General features: G+C 39.4%; 1 protein-coding gene across 4 annotated transcripts in view; it reads left to right on the top strand.

Moving 5' to 3' along the window:
• Window positions 1–16,101, top strand: part of COL19A1 (collagen type XIX alpha 1 chain) — a 178,014-nt gene extending 161,913 nt beyond the window's left edge. For 3 of the 4 annotated variants that reach the window (XM_036380957.1, XM_036380955.1, XM_036380956.1), the window contains 7 exons: window positions 925–960; window positions 1,108–1,152; window positions 3,551–3,721; window positions 4,653–4,719; window positions 6,536–6,691; window positions 13,152–13,229; window positions 13,454–16,101. In XM_036380957.1, coding sequence (XP_036236850.1) covers window positions 925–960; window positions 1,108–1,152; window positions 3,551–3,721; window positions 4,653–4,719; window positions 6,536–6,691; window positions 13,152–13,229; window positions 13,454–13,590 — 690 coding nt within the window. In that variant the 3' untranslated portion in view covers window positions 13,591–16,101. Of the gene's footprint in view, window positions 1–924; window positions 961–1,107; window positions 1,153–3,550; window positions 3,722–4,652; window positions 4,720–6,535; window positions 6,692–7,572; window positions 11,399–13,151; window positions 13,230–13,453 lie in introns of those variants that run through there. The other variant, XM_036380958.1, reaches the window with a different exon arrangement.
• The last annotated feature ends 290 nt before the right edge of the window (window positions 16,102–16,391 follow it).

The raw sequence follows: 16,391 nt of genomic DNA, 5'->3' as shown, positions 1-16,391 counted from the left end.
GAACCTTGGTGTTTTGGGGATGAGCATGAGCAGCAGACCTTTGCAGCTTGTCAGCACATCTCCACATTACACTTCTGCCTTGAAAGAAGACACAGTTTCTGTACCTACAGCAGCAAATTAGCCCAAGGTGCCTAATCTGTGCAAAACCCCACTTTGCAGTATATGAGGAGAAAGAAATATTCCTGCTGTCTCCGCTCATACAAGTCATCCTTTCTCACTCACAGCTGTGAGTTTGCTACATGTGCAGATCCATAAATATCCTACTAAATTAAACACTGCCAGAGCCTTTATCTTGCAATTATCTGGCATTGTACAATTGTTAATATAATCTCTGACATTATTTTGGCCCATACCATCTAGGACTCTCAGATCATGCCACATTCCAGCCTGGAAGATAATGTGGGCCTGGAACAGTTTCCAGCAGTTGCTATGAGTGCAACCACCTTCTTTGGGGAAGGAAATGGCTGTAACCCATGAGACCAAAACTGTGCCATGCTGCAAGTCCTGACAACCAAAGAATGGATCTGGACTTGTAATAGTAAGGCATAATCTCTGTAAGAGCAGAAGGGTAATTCAGCACCAAGGCTAATATCTAGAATAAAAGCAGCAAGTCATAATACAACCATGGGAGAGAGTTCTAGAAAAAGAACTCTCTCCCATGGTTGTATTATATGACTTGTTGCTACTGAAAAAGTGCATGTGCATATACAAATATTCCAAATTTGCAAAATTTCCCTATAATTTGTCATTCAAAGTTGGATGATCATTAGATTTGGTGCACATCTTGATGCTCTTTGTATTTCTATATTGTAGCCGCACAAACTGCTGCTTCTGTAGCTTCAGAACATTTACTGATATGGCACTAAACACTGAGCTTTACCCTTTATACTTTAAAACACATAAACATATTAATTTTTTTCCTAGGGAATCAATGGAAAAGATGGATTGCCAGGTCCTCCGGTAAGAAAACATGCTTTTGTGTATTTTATTCCTCACAGAAACCACAGCTGTTAATCTTAGGCAGTTGCTTTCCATTCTGCTAACACATGAATACACAACAAAGCCTTTAACTGATAAGTTTACCTTTTTTCAAAAACCATATTTCAGGGTGCTGTGGGGAGACCAGGAGACAGAGGACCCAAAGGAGAACGTGTAAGTCTCTATTATGATAACTTTTCTCTTTTCACTGAGCATATAAACACCTCATCAGCACCTATCTTATAGGCAAAATCAAGAAATTAATTCTCTGTGAACTTCAAGCAGTCACCTAAACATCTAAGAGATTTAGGTCCTAGACACCACTCCAAGGAATTAGAGTTGATTTGGCTTCTGCATTTAGAGTAAAACCACATTTTATAGACTTTCTAACACAGTTGGCCTGGACAGTGTAAAGTGATCAATAGGCTGAAAATCTGAAAGCAGATAATCCAGTTATGCTGTTGTTAGACTTTACAAAAGCCATGGACTTGCCCTGTTGTCCTCCTTTCTATGTCACAGACACAAATCATGTTTTATGTAAAACAAGCTTGTCACACTTAGGCAGCAGGAATGCCAGTGCAATACCTGACTGCTTCCCAAACCCTTCAGACAGTTCTGTTCATGGTAACAAGGTCATGGTGGGCAGGAATGATTATGGGAGGTGAGAGATGAGTTTATATATCTATATACATGTATATGTATGAAAGACAGTCTTCTTATAACAGTCCCAAAGTCCTGATGTCCTAATCACATGGCTGCCACATTTATTTGATGATGCAGAGAAGCATCTCCTTGTTTAATCTGGAAAAGGAAATGCTGCTTTATGACACTGAAGAGATGTAAGGGTTTAACAATTATTACAATTATCCCTTAAAAAATTAGCTGTTTGCAACGTTCTGATTTGCCTTTAAGGACACAGGTCTGCATCTGTGATGGAGATTGCAATGAGCACAGAAAATAAAGTCAAGGTTTTCTTGCAGCCATTATTATTATTAGTGCTGTACAGCATGCTCCTTCAGTTTGAGACAGCTGTTGTAGTTACAGTAAAGAAAAGCATCAAAATTGGAAGGACAGAAAAAAACTCTTGAGGTTTTCTTGTCTGATATAAAAATGTCCTTATAGAATCTATTTTAAGAAGGAATAAGCCACCTGGGCTGAAATAGTTTTATATATCCTTTGAGTGACTAAACACTACTGTTATTACTACTTTATAAACTGAGTGACAAACCAGATTGAAGACATGTTTTATACCAACCTGTTTTCTAGTGATTTCAACAGATACAAGTGCTAGTGGCTTGCTTATTTTTTGCTGTTATCTCCAGACCTTGATCACAGATTGTGAACCTGCTGGAATAGAGCAGGTAGAAACAGGAAAAACAGCAGTTCCTTCTGCACAGAATCTGGTACAAGATAAAATACAAGAGATAGGAGAGTGCTAGAAAGGAGAAAGCTGAATAAAGCAGCACCTTAGGCAGAGATCACAAAGTACAAATGTCCTTAATTTTGTACAATTCATAGTGGAGAGTTTAAAGAGGAATCTGGAGGAATATATCACCTAGTTTATGAATTTTTACAAGGACCTTTTTCAAAATGTGAAAAAAACACTGGAGGCAGTTAAAAAATGCTTGTTTGAAAAGCTGCTGTAGTATTTGATTTGCCTCCTACACACTGGCAGCCTGTAAAACATGGATTGTTTATAAGAAAAGGATCAGCTTCACACTGGTATAGTACCACAATTCTAGAGAAATTTGCCTTTTTCTTTATCTCTGGTAGTAGAGCTATCTGTACCTACTCTGCAGGGTTATAAACCTGAGAACTTATCTATCACAGAACCATAGAAAGGCCTGGGCTGGAAGGTACCTTTAAAGATCATCAAGTTCCAGCCACCTTGCCATTGACCTTTCATCAGACCAGGTTGCTCTAAGCCCCATCCAACCTTAATATAAGGCCTTAATATATTTCCAGGGTTAGAGCATCCAGAGCTTCTCTGGACAACTTGTTCCAGTGCCTCACAGTAAAGAATTTCTTCTCATCTAAACTGACTCTCTTCAGACTTTCAGTCTGAAGCCATTACCCCCTTGTCCTGTCACTAAATGTCCTTCTTAAAAATTCCTCTCCAGCTTCCTCCTAGTATCTTTGGGTACTGGAAACAACTTAGATTAACTATAATTTTGTGTAAATGAAGACAAAAAATAGTAGGCTTCTAAGGGAAGTTACAGAAAATGTCCTAGTGTCTTTTGCCTGTGTGAATTTGAGCACCTGAATTAGACCTATGCCATAATTGACATTCCTAGTTCCTTGTATAAGGGCTAAATCTTTCTATACTCAAGTTCTGTCCTTGAAAACTGGGCTACACAGTCAAGCTATTCTTTTTGTAGTCGACTTCAACATCAAAATTGCAAGAAAACAAAATATATTTTCAGACACAAGGTTCAGCCTGGAAAATCATCTTCCCTGCATGACTCAGTCTGTTTCTGAACAGGCAAGAATTTTCTCTTTAGCATTCTCAAGTGGCTTTTCAGGTTTGTTCCACGACGTGCAATGGTTTTCCTTCTGCTTTTATTTTACTTAGGGAGATCAGGGTATTCCAGGGGACAGAGGTCCCCAGGGTGAACGAGGGAAGCCTGGCCCATCAGGAGAAAAGGGGGATGTGGGTCCTGTTGGCCCTCCAGGAGACAGAGGCTATCCAGGATCACCAGGTCATCAAGGTCCCCCAGGCTCACCAGGACCCCCAGGGTTTCCAGTAAGTAAATATAAGTTCACTTGGTTGTTTGTGTATTCAGACAAGTTATGAAGGTAACATGGGCTGAGCAGTGGAAATTCAACTGAGAAATAGCACAGTATTAGAAAACCTAAGGATTTCTCTCAGATAATTTCAGTGCTCCTTTAAGGTGAAAAAATATACCCACATGATCAGGCAGTTATTTTTAATTATTTTTTAAAACATCTGCTATGGATAAGCTTTAATTATTTATTTCTTTAGTTCCTGCATACCAATGTGGCTGCTCAGTACTGTTAATTTTCACATTTTCCATAAGATTAAGAGCTGCAGTCTGAGCCTTTGCAACTGGGAAAGAAAAGGAGGCAGCCAAAACTGATTCTCAACAGAAGAGAAATCAGTATTTAGAAAGACAATGAAATTCTGCTTGCCAGTGGTAGATATCTTGATTTTTCTGCATGAGCACACAGGAACACACATCCATATTATGGGTTCTTTTTAACCTCAGTTATGTAAGGTAAAGCTCTAAAACACTTTTCCAGTGAAGTTACTGGGACCATGGTTCTGTTCTGGTCAGCAGTGGATCAGAGCAAGTAGTCCCCAGGGCAGGTGAGAAGTTGGAAGATGCCATGCAAAACTAAATCAGATTTTTGTCCCTGATCATTCTTACTGTCTTGTGCAAGGTAAATTCCATACTCATCACATCCTGGTCATCTTGGCAGCTGGGAGTGCTTCTCCCACTTCATGCCACTAGTATCTTTACAATATTATAATGTATTTGCAGTAAAGTGGCCTTTGAAGTAAAATAAATAACAGAAATAAATTAAAACACTTATCTGTTGGTGAAAGGTTTATATTGGTAATGCTAATTTGAGCATTTCTTATTTTTGTAGCATCATAAATTGTCCTTTGCATATTCCTTCTGATACATATCATCTTTCTTTTTCCTCATCAGGCTGATGCAATTTCACTTGAAGAAATAAAAAAATATATCAAACAAGAGGTTCTTAAGGTATTTGAAGGTAAGAATAGGAAATATTATACAACTAAATCTGAAATTCTGCTCTAAATTTCTTTACATGTCACCTAATTTACATTGGACTTAGCAGGTACCTTGTTGCTGTAGCTGTGTTTAGCAAGTCTACATGATTCTGTTCAAGCAATGAGAGGTCAGAGTATCTGTAAAACAGAGTGTTTCCTATGTAAAAGATTAGCACTGAAGGATAGTCTGCTCCAAATCACAATAGCAAAGAGAAGTGTCATTGTAGGTACAGATATGTATCATGTATCACTGCAGATACTGTTTATCTACCACATACCAGTAAGACATTGCAGTGTTGCTAAAGGAGAGACCACAGATATACCTAATTATTTTGCCCACTTAGTGGCTGACTGTCTAAATAAGAGAAAGGTTCAACAGCCTTCAGTCACATAGGTCTAAACTTCTTTCAGTTTTCTCAGCAAATATCCCTGCTGAGTTCCAGAACTCCCTGCCAGACCACCATCATCTGGCACAGTTATAGGCAAGTACCAGATTCAGCCAAAGCCTTTGTATTATGTAAGATTTCTTAGATGAGTCCTAACTCTGAAAAGGAAACATTTTTCTTCCCCAGCATTCCTTTAGTCATGGTAGAAAAGCTGTGACTCAGGTTTCTGAAACAAGCTTCTTCATGAATACCCCTTAACAGCAGCTTCTCTTCCATTGCAAAATGCATTTCTTATATCCTCAGTATGCTTTGTTATTCTGTCATTAGTATTTGTGGGCAAAAACCATCTTTTAGAGATAAATTATATAAAGCTTGAGACTTCTTAACCTGTTCAGGCAGTTTTTCACTTTATAACAAGGCTATCACTTTGTGCATTATCACCTTTTCCCAGGGTGCTACCCCTCAGAGTTCAACCTATTATGTATTTCAAGAGCAGTTTATTGAGTGAAGTCACCTCCTTTTCCCATTCAGATAGAATGGTAACAAATATTTAGTCTATTCACAAAAAGAAGGAATTATAAGGTGCCCTGCCTACAGGGAATAAAGTAGTTTTGTCTTTATAGCTATTCCCTTTTCTACATCTCGCTACTGCTCCCACAGATCTTCCAGGTTTGGCATTGTTTCATTTTGTTTACTTTCTATCACCTTCCTTCTTTTTTGTTTGTTGCCCACTCTTCTCCAATTTTTTTTCTTAAATCTTAAAACTCCACCACTGTAAATACCCACTAAATTGTGGAATGTTTAGGCTTTAATCTGGTGTAAATGAGATAGAGCCAAGGTTAGTACATATTTTACCTACCTCTAAGGAACAGTAAAATATTACCAAGAACACCTTATCTCACCAGCATGAAAATTTCTATTCTGAAATATCTCCAATTAATACTTTTTGCTGAGTGCTTTCAGGTTTTTTACAACAGTTTTCAGGGTTCCAGCACATTTCAAGAACTGTTCACAGGATTTAATCTCTACTTTGCAGCTTAATATGAGTTACAAAAATAGAAGGTAGCCCTCCATCAGTATGTTAAGTACTAATTCTTCTGTCTATGTGTTTTAAGTACTTCGATGAACAGGAGTCAGAAATAATTTGAAATATTGGAATATGTTAGTAATAGAGAGTAGCAATAGAAACTTTAATACAAATTAATTCTGATTATTTCAAACGGTAAAGACTCAGACGTGAATCTGAGTTGGAACTGAAGGTCTCAGTGCTTATTGGAGCATTTAATACCTTGACATTAAGAATTAAACATCCTACTTACAGAAACTTTAGCTGGGGCTTTGGGATTTTTTTTCCCCTTTTTTTGCCAGCAGATTTCTTACCAACTTTTTCCTATGTCTTTGATTAATGAAGAAAGGATGGGTCAATTTGTATCCCAGCTGAAGCTGCCTGCTGCAATGCTTGCCTCCCAAGCTCATGGAAAACCAGGGCCCCCAGGAAAAGATGGATCACCAGGGCCACCAGGAAAGGATGGTTTGCCAGGGCCACCAGGAGAGCGTGGAATTCAAGGTAGGGATTCCAAAAACTGGTCCTTTTAGTTGTATCTTGAAATCCTTAGACACTTGCTAATGTTTATTAAATAAGCCAGGACTACCTATCTAGCTTTCTAATGATTAACTTTTAAACTTATGTACTTATGTTTTTCCAGACCACATCTAAATATTAACCCATAGTAAATGTGTGGATTTTACTGATTAAAACCTCCTAATCAGTGCATTTTATTCTAATCAGTTATAAAGTTAATTATTGACAGATATCGAAATCTGACAGAACTACTGTAGCAGGTTATTTTTTTCCTACAAAATACTTGAATAAGGAAGAAAAACAATGCCAACACTCTTGCTATTTAGATTCAGCTACATATTTAAAGACCCTCTTATTTAAGAAAAAAAAAATCTTTCTGTCTCCTGGTCCAACTGCTCTCAGTTCAGATCCTGAGAAAACACAGGGCAGGAAAAAATGAAGAAAAATATTCTTCTTTAAGAAGCAGTGAAAGATTACTGAAATATTACTAAATTAATTTTTCTTATGGTGAAGGAACCTATTTTCATAACAGAAGAAGAAATCAGAGTAATCAGTTTTTCACTAACTTAAGGCATCAACTGTACCCCAAACAGTAATTTGTGCATTGCAATGCACTTGGACAGTATCACACTCTCATTTCTGTGAACTACTTTTACTGCAAAAGTGTCTTTTACTGCAAAATTAGCTCTGAGGGATCCAGGATCATTGTAGTTGTGCTCTACTGCAGAGCCCGCCTTTCAGAGATTAAAAGAAAGATGAGAATAGACTAGAAAGAAAAAAGAATTTATAGATGAATAATATTTTGTGGGTGGGTAACATGTAATTTGCAGTTTATCTGTAGGTAGTTCTTTATTATCTTTTGTTAGTTTGGTCTGCTCTGGAGTCAGAGCAAGTCAGACTGGAATGAAGAACATGCCAGCAAAGCTGAAGATGTGTGGATCCTAAAGCTATCAGAAGAATAAGGACTTATTAACATTGATAAGCGCAAACCACTGACAGAAGCTTGAAAAATGTGATGAGCTCAGAATGAGAAGAACAAGAATAAAGGATCAAGGAAAACAATAAAAGGCCTTAGAATCTTACAACACTGACTTCATCGTTACCTAAATATTCAGATCACTGCAAATAGTCACCTTCAATGTCAGTGCCAGATTGTTCAATAATGATGTATGTACTGGATAGTCTCCAACACTTCTGGGAAGAGAAACGTTGCACTAAGTTTCCTTTCCAGCTAGTGAGCATCAAGACTAAAAGATGATAGCTATGCTTGAAAAAAAAACAAACAAAAAAAAAAAGCTGCTTTTCCATATCTTATAGTTAAGTAAAATAGTGCCCCATGTACACAGGATTTCCATTTATTTTACCAATATGCTCAATACTTGTTTTTGATTAGTAAAAGGTAAGCTAAGTGTGAAGCCTTTAATTCTATGATACATAAAAAGATACAAAAAATTACACTTCTAAGGAAAGAAAACCAAAAGTTTACCTTGCCTCTTTTTTATACTGCGAATAAGAGACTGTCCTGTAAGAGGTGCACACTTACACACACCCTTCACACCTTCCTCAGTTGTGCCTGTGCATGTTACTGCTTTGTGCCAAGAGTAAAAAGAAATTCAAATCTCTGAGCAGATTGAAAAGTATCTTTTTATATTCCAGCTTGTCTTCAGCCATAAAATACATAGCAAACAAGACTTCTTGGTGAAGCACATTACGTGCATGTGTGGCTGGGCCCTTTCAGGTAGCATGCTGTGTGCACAAGTCCTGATACAGGCTTGTTATTGACTGATAGACACTTCTTATTCTATTTCTCTTTTGGGTGTAGCCCAACTGCCAACTCCAGGGATCTGCTGTGTGCAGTAATACGGGGCCAAGTGAGTCACTTGTCCCCCACAGGCAGTGAGAAGAAGTGGATGCTTGTGGCAAGCAATTAACAGGACCTCTGTGAATATGTCCTGTTTGTGATGCTGCATGCAGAGCCTGCTAGAGCCAGCCAGATGCTGCTGGGTGTCTGGAGAGGTGTTTAACTTCATCTGAGGATTCACAGGGGTCTCTCCATACAGCCTGAGTGTGGTGCTGGTTCCCCTGGAAACTGGTCAGGAATGATTTGGCCGGATTCCAGCAGAATCTCCTTCTGCACAGCAAACTAATAGGTAGTGGGTTACTCCCAGAAGCAAAAAAGAGAGATACTAACTTTTGGACTTATAGGCATGGTTTTCAAAAAGTGTATTTGAAGACTTGCTAGACTCTTATGCAGAGATTCATTCCCGTCTAAGTCCAGAATTTTTACCTGCTGGCCTTCAGCAAGGTTGTTCATAGTGTTCCTCACAACTTTCCCAGTGGTTCAGGCAGATATAATTTATAGGATGGTCTCATTAGAAATATAGCATGCAAGCAAAATAGAATTGCAACTTAAATTGTGAAACACATAATTGGTATTCAAATGGCCAATGGAAGATTTACATATATATATATAAATTTCAAAAATAACCTATGCATCTGCAAGCTGATGCTCTGAGGCAGGACTAATGGTAAAAAGTACAGCATGTCCTTAAGGGAGAACAGAGGGACTTTACTCTGCATGAGTTTTAAGGTATGTTTATATCTCCTAGAGAATTAGAAAGTTTATTTCAAGACTTTACAAACAAGATATATCAATGTCATCCATCTGCAAACACACAGTCAGCTTGTCATGTGTAAGAGGATCTAGCTCAATTAACTCCACTGACTTAATTGGATTTTTAAAATTGTAATAGTAAGGGAATTTTGGTCCATTAGATGAACTGCACCTTGTGATAATTTAACAATCCAGAGACCCCTTATGTTAATATGACTTGATTTTTTTTCAATAGAGGAAAGATTGTATCCTAGTTAAAATTCACTCTTTCTGTCAAACTGAGAAATTTGACAGAATTTCCTTATTTTCTTGTGTTCGTTTTTTATAGGTCCTCATAACTTGTGATAGCCTCAAGGAATCAAAAAAAATAGCTCAGCTCAGAAAATAAATATACCATGCAATGAATAGTGAAAGCTCCTTATCTTTATTGGTAATCTCTGTTGTAAAGTTTATGTCTCTTATTATAATTACTAATTTGTATGGTGGAAGCATGTAGAAACCTTGGCTTACATCAGCAGCCCATTGTAGTGGATGCTGTCTGTAGACAGTCACTCTTCTGAAATAGCTGCACTGGTTTCAAGAGATACCTCCTGCAAAATGTTCTCTGCTGTGGAGGTTAAAGTTAACCTGTTTTTCTTTGATTTGAAACCCATCTGCTCCCTCTCAGCTGAGAGAGCTGTAACACACAGAAGGAAGTCAGAACATGTATTGGTGGCTGGATGAGAGGGCTTCATCTTGGCACCCTCTCTGTTGCTTTGTAGTCTTTTTAAGGACACAGATAGGTGCAAAGCACAGTAAAGCACAGTGGATACTTTGGTCTCATTGTTCCCTGTGGTGGTAATCTCTTTGCCTTGTATTTGTATTAAAGAACCTCAGATTTTTCTAGATACTTGACATGTTAGTTTCAGGTGCTGCATTGTCCATGCTGATGGAAGAGGCTCTCCATGATACAGGTGCAATAGTTTCCAGAGCAGTTTAAATACCTTTCACCTCCGAGTTCATGGACAAGAACTTCTGTCATTTCATGTAGAGCTGAGGGTGTAGCAGTAGTGACACTTTTGAGCGTGCTGTTTGTGGCAAGCACCAAACTGAGAGCTGAATTCCAGCTGTTACTACTCATCTATGAGCAAAAGCTTATCTGTATGAACACAAACTTGCTACAGGCTGCTACCAAGTGTTTACCATACTGCCTACGTTGGGTATGTGCTTGTCATAACAGAACTTTAGGGTTGCAGAAATCACAAGAAAACTACTAGAACCTGAGTGAAAGGTTCTGCTAAAACAGTTACCTTTTGAATTAAGCAGGTGCCTCTTACTGAAATTGTGTAATTCTACCAGGAAAAGTAGATAGCATCTTATATGTGCCTTTACATTAAAAACAATAAATTAAATCTGTTTTATGTGTATGGTGATATTTTCTTTGACTATGTATGAGTTTGTCAGTCTAAGCTCAGAAAGAAGGTGATATTATCATCTAGAGGTGTAATCATGGCCTTGCTTCTGAGCAAAATATACCTCATTAAAAACCAAATATTTTTCTGCCAGAATTACGCATTACATTGTTCACATTGTTTACATATAAGTCTGTTCATTAAAATTCTTGCATTCTATCAAATAAAGCCTTATTGTTAGACAAGGTATTTGGGAATTTTTGTATTAAACTTCAGTGCTAGCAAAACTTACCTGCCACCATGTAAAAACTACACCCTTGCACATGTATTTGGGTACAGCCAATAATGGTTTATCACTAAACTGTGCTGCTCTTTGTCCTAGTTTTTTCCTTATTTTCTTGTGTTCCAGTGATGTTTACAGAATCATTCAGTCTATCTCAGTTGTTTTCAATTATGGTGTGTCAGAGACCTGCAGTAATGTTTACCATGGATATTGTAAATGTGATGTATGGTACCTTTGATTTCTCTCTCTTCTCCATAACTAAAGAAACACAAAACAAATCATTAGTGGCAGCAGTCCATTGTAAAATTAGAGTTAACTGGGTTTGTAGTGGGAAATGCATTGTAAATGTTGACTGTAAATTAAAAAACATTGAGAAATATAAAATAAATAGGGCACGTAATTGATCCTGTGGTTGTATTATTGAGCTTTGCAAAAAGCGGCAATATTAGAAGTTGCACAAGATTTTTCAGAACAAACCAACTTGGTCTAGTTATAAATATTACTATGGTCATTGGCGAGTAAATCCAAATTCAAAATCCAGTACAAATACCTGCATATTCCTTTTTCTTAGTCTTTATAGCTTGTGTGTGTATATGCCTTGTACAATTCTGCTTAACATAACTCAGTGACCAGAATGCATGGCTAATTTGAATTTGGGTTTCTGTGAGATTTTAAACTGTTGATTTCCTTTAGTTGTGTTATGTATAGCACCCTGCATGCATTTTGTAACACTCTTGCCTCACTGTAATTTCCTTGTTGTGGTGCTGAGAGGAGTAAGATGATTGATGCTTTGTTTTGAAAGCTGGAATGATTGCAACAGATAACAGACTTTCTACTGAAGCATAAAATGAGCTTGTGTGTAACAGAAAGCTTGAATGCTCTGTGTACCATTCCTACTGCATTGTGTCTGTTGTAGCAACATTGAATTGGTACCCACAGCCCTCAAAGTAATTTCCTTCTGGAATATCCTGTAAGGTAGCAGTGTTGCACACACCACGGCACACTGACAAGACATCCTTTGCCATCCACCTGTCAGTGTCAGTAAATCTTCATGGGACATCAGGTGGATTGCCATGGCTGTGCTCTTCTCTTTTAATTCAAACTAAGTAACAGTCCTTCACGAGAGGAAGAACTCAATGGTTTATTGTATGGCATAGGTGATGCTAAAAATATACTGGTCCTTGAAGCAGGAAGAATTGAATTCCAGATGTGACCAGAAATCAGCAAATTAATCCTAAACTTTCGTCACCTTACATGCCAGCATCTGAAGTGCTGGGTACAGAAGAGTTTCCTTGTAAGCCCTTTTGAAGTAAGGGTTTGTTTTGTAAGGGAGGTAAGGGCAGATGTCTCCTTTAAAAATGCCTTCATCCTTTCTCCTGCATAATAAAGGTACATTCTTAACTTGAAATAATCAGGCAAATATTTTACTGATAGCAACAAGTCCTCTGCTCTAAAGCAGCCAGAGTGTTTCCAACCAATAAAACTTTTTAAAAACAGTTCAAGGAAAAAGAAGCAGAGGTTGGGCATGGATTGCAGCACCCGAGAAGGTGGAAGCCTTTAGATAAATTCAAAACTATGGCCTGTGAAGGAAAAGGACTCAAGTACTCAAACTATGATTACTAATCACATCTTGTTAATGATACGCAGCTAATTGGGTCAAAGTAAGCTTCAAACCCAAAATCTGCTCAAGGTCCAGAGATGATTCATTCCATGTGAGGAGATCTGGGCAACACTGGCCAGGGAGTGGGACTTCTCTCACGTACAGGAGAATGTCTAATCATACAACCACCACTTTACAGTCCAAAAAGTGCAAGTGTAAGGATTATGCAGAAGAGAGAGAGTAAAATCTGCATTTGGCTCTTTATTAGAGGAATTTCAGGTAACTTAAAATCTTGGGGAAGGGTCAAGCTAGTGAACAAAGCAAGAGCCCTTTGACAGATGATGTAACAGTTACTGCTAGAAATGCTCATATTTTCCAGAAGGAACTTATAAACTTAAGAGTGGTTTCAGAAAAAAAAAAAGGATTCTGAAGAAGAGAACTGAGCATGTGCTTTCCCAATTATATTTGTCTTGGTAATTTCATGTCAACAAGATATACAGAAAATCCCTACCTAAAATAAGAGGGTGCTCTTATCGGCATATCTTTATTCTGTGTAGGTTATAGAGGACAGAAAGGGGAAAGAGGCGAGCCTGGAATTGGACTGCCTGGTAACCCTGGACCACCTGGCCCTGCAGGTACAAGTCTCCAGATCTATTTCTGCTATTGTTATTTATGAACTAACAGGCCTTTCTCCTGGTTTTACACTCCTGCTTTTCCTCCCGAGCTGGATCGCAGCGTGAGGTCAGCCCCACCTGCCTCCTTGTGGATGTGCTGGAGCGCACCTGATGTCGGTGATGAAAAGCAGGGCACTGCTCATGCTCTGGTGAGGACCCTGCTAATTGTAGCTTTGTTTTACCAGCTGCTGGCCTGCCAGGCCCACCAGGAGCATCAGGCTCACCGGGACCGCAGGGGCCGCCAGGAGCCACCGGGAGGTGCAACCCAGCGGATTGCTACTACCACGTATCACAGACTCGCTCACGCACCAGCAGGAAATAAAATCCCTCCCCCCCCGACACTTGGGTTCACAGTCACTTTTCACTCTTTCCAATAAGTTAATTTAATTTTTTGAAATATTGGTGCATTTTTTCTTTCTCTTGACACTGCATGGTAAATAGATAATTTGTAAGGCACAAAATTGAGCCTTTTTCTATGTTATTTGCAGTGTCATAATGATGACATGATGTCATATATTTTCCAGAGTGCATTCCATGTGTTGTTTCTCATATTTATTTTGCTTAGAACAGAAAATAGGCCCAAATAATTTTCATAAACTTCTTTCTTCAAACAAAAAATATTTTATTATAACTTAAGACATTATGTATGCCTCCCTATGTAAGCTGGCTTTATTTTTTTGCTGGTGGTGAATTTTCAATGGAAAAAATAGATTTCTGAAGTCACAAAGCATACTCGTTCATGGCGAATGCAGGACCTGAGCTGGAGCACTGGGAACTCTGTTCAGACTAAACATTCATGTCCCCCAAGGAGGCTCCAGCACACCTTCTGAAAAGGGTCTGCCGTGCTCCAGGAATGCTGCCCACCATTACAGGCACATCCAAGATGGCAAAGAAGGAAACAAAGATGTGTTTGTGGTCTCCTTATCCCATCCAATGATGAGCTTCAGACTGACTGGAAGATCACTGGGTGTAGCTCCAGGAAGTGTCTCTCCTGACTGGAATTAGTCCCAGATGGGGGCCTGTATATTCCTTTAGTCATGGTTCACATATCCCAGATATTAAATGCAAGAGGCTGCTGACAATGTTCTGGACTGGCACACCTTCTAACCATTAGGTGGACTGAGTAAGGCTACTAAGGCCTGGAATCAAGCTACTCTGCCATTTAGTCTGCCTACAGCAAAGGTGACCCCTTGCTTTAGAGCAGAGGCTGGTGAGTACATATTCCAAGAATGGAACTTCACAAGCCTCTAATCTTGGTGGTGGCACTGTTTTCCTCTTCCTCCTGCAATATTCACACACTGAAATCAGCTTGAGAAGAACATGGAACTGTAGAGTGCACAGCTCACAGGTTCTATTAACTGGTGACAGAAAATTTTTTTGAGTTCAAGAGAAATTCAGAAAAAAATACAAAACTCTCCTAGAAAGGTGTACTACCGAGAACAACAGCATCCAGTTTTCAGGCATTTAGTAAAGGCTGCAGGAACAGACAATGTCAATGATGAACAAAACACAACAATGTGTAAATCCTGTAGAGTTCAAAGGGTTGAGCAAAAGAAAATCTGAAGAAAATTGATCACACAGATGATCCTGAAAAGGAGTGAGTAGGGGTGGCCAAAATTTCACTGCTGGTTATTAGGAAACAGATGATCCTAAGGTAGTCCTGTGGAATTTTGTATGGTGCAATAGAAAGTGAACGTGCTGCTTACAGGACACAGACATCTATAACCTACAACAGACATCTATAACCTACAACTTCGAAATGCTCCTGCAGCACAAAGCCATACTGAGGGCTTTTATCCCATTGTTTGGAAGTCAGTCACTCTCCCACATTAGGCAGGGAAGTAGTTTTGATAACTTTGTGCTTGAGCAGTACTGAGCTACCAGGGAAGTATTCTCAAATTGGAAGTCCTGGCTTCCAGAGACGCTGTTGTGATACATGAATCTGGCTGACTTCTGGGTTTTGCTCAAAAGCAGATAAGGAATGGGAGTGGGATAAGGAATAAGGTGGGAGTCTTTAGCAAGAGATGCACATTGGCATTTGTTCTGAATAGAGTTCCTAGCACTTGTACCCAGAGCAGAGGAGCAAGATGAGAGCAAGAGGTGACAATTAACTCAGGCAGCAGCTGGGGCACTCAGGACACTTTCTGAAAGGGAAGGCAGAGATCCCTGACATGTTCATTAGTTAGGTGTTTGGAGGAGAGAAGGGGCTTGCTACAACACCATGAAACTATCTCCTGAAGGAGCTGCATTACACCCTGCAGCTGGGGACGCCTTGGGGAGTCAGGGTGCTTTATCTGTTCCTTGTGAGAGTGGGGTCAAAAGCCCACAGGCAAACCCAGTCCTCACACCTCCTGTTCTTCTCTCAGCCCTCACTCCTTGGGAGGCAATGGCTGTCCCTTTTCCAGGCCAGCACACCCCTCCTGCTGGGGTGAAGGTGCATTTGGGACACGTGATCCTGCCTGAGCTCAGCTCAACACAAGCTGCTCCCACTGCAGAGCTGCTGTGCCCATGCAGCATGTTTTGGTTTGCTCTGTGGAACTGATCACCCTTCCAGTCCTGGTCCTCAGAGCTCTGGGGCTGTGGAAGTGCTGGGAATGGTGAGGCAGCCTGAGACCGAGCACTGAGGCACCGACTGCTGCCATGGGTCTGCCTGCCCAGAGAGCACAGCCTGGCACCAGCACATCTCAGTGTCTAAACATGGACACCAGAGGAGGAGCAGCCCCACATACTGGTGTCCATTCTCTGAAAGGAACTGCTGGTCAGGTATCTTGCATAAACATTTTCTGTTTCTTTTGGATTTTGGGGTTTTTTGGGATTTTTTTGTTGTTTTTTTTTGGTTGGTTTTTTTTTTTTTTTTTACTTCTCTAGTAATTCCAATATATATATAAATCTAAACATTTTTTACTTCAGGAGTTAATTTTGAACTTCATTTTCTGTGATAATATTGAAAAGGGTGCTGTCTTGTGTTAGTACTTGAGTGACTTAGAGGTTCCCAAGCAGCCCCATCCTGGAAGGCTGTACATAGACCATTGCACCACTTTGGTGGTATCTGTATATTTTGGGGCTTTTAGCTTGCTGAAACCCAGCATCTGTTATCTGCCAGATGCAATTGCTGTATTTTAA

Source organism: Molothrus ater, chromosome 3 (genome assembly GCF_012460135.2).
Source record: "Molothrus ater isolate BHLD 08-10-18 breed brown headed cowbird chromosome 3, BPBGC_Mater_1.1, whole genome shotgun sequence".
NCBI classification, from domain to species: Eukaryota; Metazoa; Chordata; class Aves; order Passeriformes; family Icteridae; genus Molothrus; species Molothrus ater.
Note: the sequence above shows the minus strand (reverse complement) of the source record. Positions and strands in the feature narration are given on the sequence as shown.